We start from the raw sequence: 2,103 nt of genomic DNA, 5'->3' as shown, positions 1-2,103 counted from the left end.
GTACAGAGATTATTAAATATTTTAGAATATTTTAATATCCGCCGTCGGTGCTCACGGTATTCACTATAATCTGCACTCGTTTTGATCGAAATATTTTTAATCTTCATGGATGCTGTTACGCTTGAATGGAGTAAGAGTAGATCGATACAAACCTCGCGGATGGGGAACAAGCGAGGACGTGATCGGCCAGTTAATTTGTACCAATTCGCGTCTTCAAAATCCCGTGAAATCTCCTATAAACTTTAAACGATCTTCCTCGAACACTAAATTAGATACGTTACCACTGCAATTCGTTTAATTGCCTGTTTTCTATCATTACTCATTTACGCGCAATCAAATCTTTCCACGATCGTCTCATTCGGTGTTTATATGATGAAAATCAGAGTCCGGGCCAGCGAACGACTTACCTGTCTATTGATATGGCGCATAAAGATAGAATGCTGGCAGTACAGAGAAGAACGTCGAGGGAGACCCACGAGTCGCAGAGCACCTCGCCCAACTCCCAGGTACCACCTGTGAGCTTCGTCAAATTCGTCTTATTAGTATCGTACTATCGCGTTTTATTAGAAATCAGCTGCAGCGAAAATTCAACACACGCGCGTTTCAAAAGCCAAATCGATTAGAAGTGACATCATTCAATGGGTTTTTATGTACTCAGCTCCAAATGTGTATTCAACTATTCAAAGAACTACTAATTCATCATTTTGATTCCATAGAAGAATCTCCAGTTACATAATAATTGATTACAATTGCAATCATTATGATTCTAATTACGACCATTCATGAATTTGGTATAGAAGATATTTATTTTATATTGTATTATATTATAAATATTATAAATATTGATTCAATAATTACAGAGTGCTATAATTATATCTTAATTATATTATTTACTTTATTTATTATTCATTCTAATTAAATTATATTAAAATATTTAACTCGTTTACTGACGTCCTCCAACAGTAAGCCAAACTTCTAAAGATTAAACACGCANATTTAAATTAAATATCTTATATGTATGCTTTATAAATAGAAGATATTCGTATGTACTTTATTAAAGGCGTTTACGTATGAATGACTGTTAAAATGGTGATCATTTCCAAACGCAACTCTCTTGACTTTTATGGCACAGGTATATCGTCCTGACGCGTCCGCTTCCACGAACTCATGAAATCTCGCGCTATTGATTTACGCGGCAGCAACATTTGCAGTATCCTTGCACGAACGACTTGAACTTTCCGGTAGGGAAGCGTATGCAAAATCCGAAATGTCTCGCGATCGAGGCACGCACTGTCGTTGACTTATACTACTCAATTCCACAGGTTCTCTGATTTACAGCTCCACTTTGTGCATATACAATATATTCATTCACTCTATTACTGCGTACCTTTTCATGTCAAATTCATAATCGCATTTACCGTTTGCCATGTGCTTTTTTAATGTTAAATTTTGTAAGGCATTTCGTATATTTTTATATTAACTCGTCTCTACATACTGGGTGTCCAAAGAGGCACATTCGGAAATAAGTTTATATGAACCCTTTTCATCTATTTGACCTCGATAATACGTAGACGGTTAGTCCCAAAATTTTCGGACATATTAAATATCTTCTTTAAAGAGAGAGAGACTTTATTATAATAGTGGAACCTCGTTTTTTCGAACCGCGGGATAGCATGCGAGCCTATAGGTTGTCGCATTCGAACTTAAAAACATGATCATGCAACTTCCGGTTTAGGCATATTTTATGTAGTCCGTCCCTCAAGGGTCACTACCTGAGCCTATATTATCCGAACAGCGCTAGGTGCCCCCGGACTGATTGGATAATAATCGAGGTTCTACTATGTTTCAAGTATTTATGTATTATAAATACTTTCATATACCTGTAGCACTACTGCTGGCGGCATGACAGCCAAACCAACCAACAAATCCGCTGCAGCCAAACTGGACACAAAACAATTAGTAACGGATCGTAGGCGCCTCGTTGTTATCACAGCAATTATTACTAGAGTGTTGCCCACCTGCAATACAATTAATCATAGTTATTATATTGACATCTGCCTAAGTACGTTTAATTAACATACGAGGAAGTAATCGTTTCCTGCA

The 2,103-nt window shown here is 37.0% G+C and overlaps 1 protein-coding gene across 2 annotated transcripts in view; it reads right to left on the bottom strand.

Moving 5' to 3' along the window:
- Positions 1 to 6: 6 nt before the first annotated feature.
- The window catches only part of LOC108622292 (histamine H2 receptor-like), an 80,738-nt gene continuing 78,641 nt past the window's right edge, over positions 7 to 2,103 (bottom strand). Inside the window, exons 3-4 of one of the 2 annotated variants that reach the window (XM_018020080.2) lie at positions 1,881 to 2,018; positions 7 to 520 (exon numbers count right to left, since the gene is read on the bottom strand). In XM_018020080.2, the coding sequence (XP_017875569.1) occupies positions 404 to 520; positions 1,881 to 2,018 (255 nt within the window). In that variant the 3' untranslated portion in view covers positions 7 to 403. The remainder of the gene's footprint in view (positions 521 to 1,880; positions 2,019 to 2,103) is intronic. The other variant, XM_018020082.2, reaches the window with a different exon arrangement.

The sequence above is a fragment of the Ceratina calcarata genome, unplaced genomic scaffold, assembly GCF_001652005.2.
Source record: "Ceratina calcarata isolate Rehan_Ccalc_2016 unplaced genomic scaffold, ASM165200v1 scaffold213, whole genome shotgun sequence".
Lineage (NCBI taxonomy): Eukaryota > Metazoa > Arthropoda > Insecta > Hymenoptera > Apidae > Ceratina > Ceratina calcarata.
This window is presented reverse-complemented; position numbering and strand designations above follow the sequence as displayed.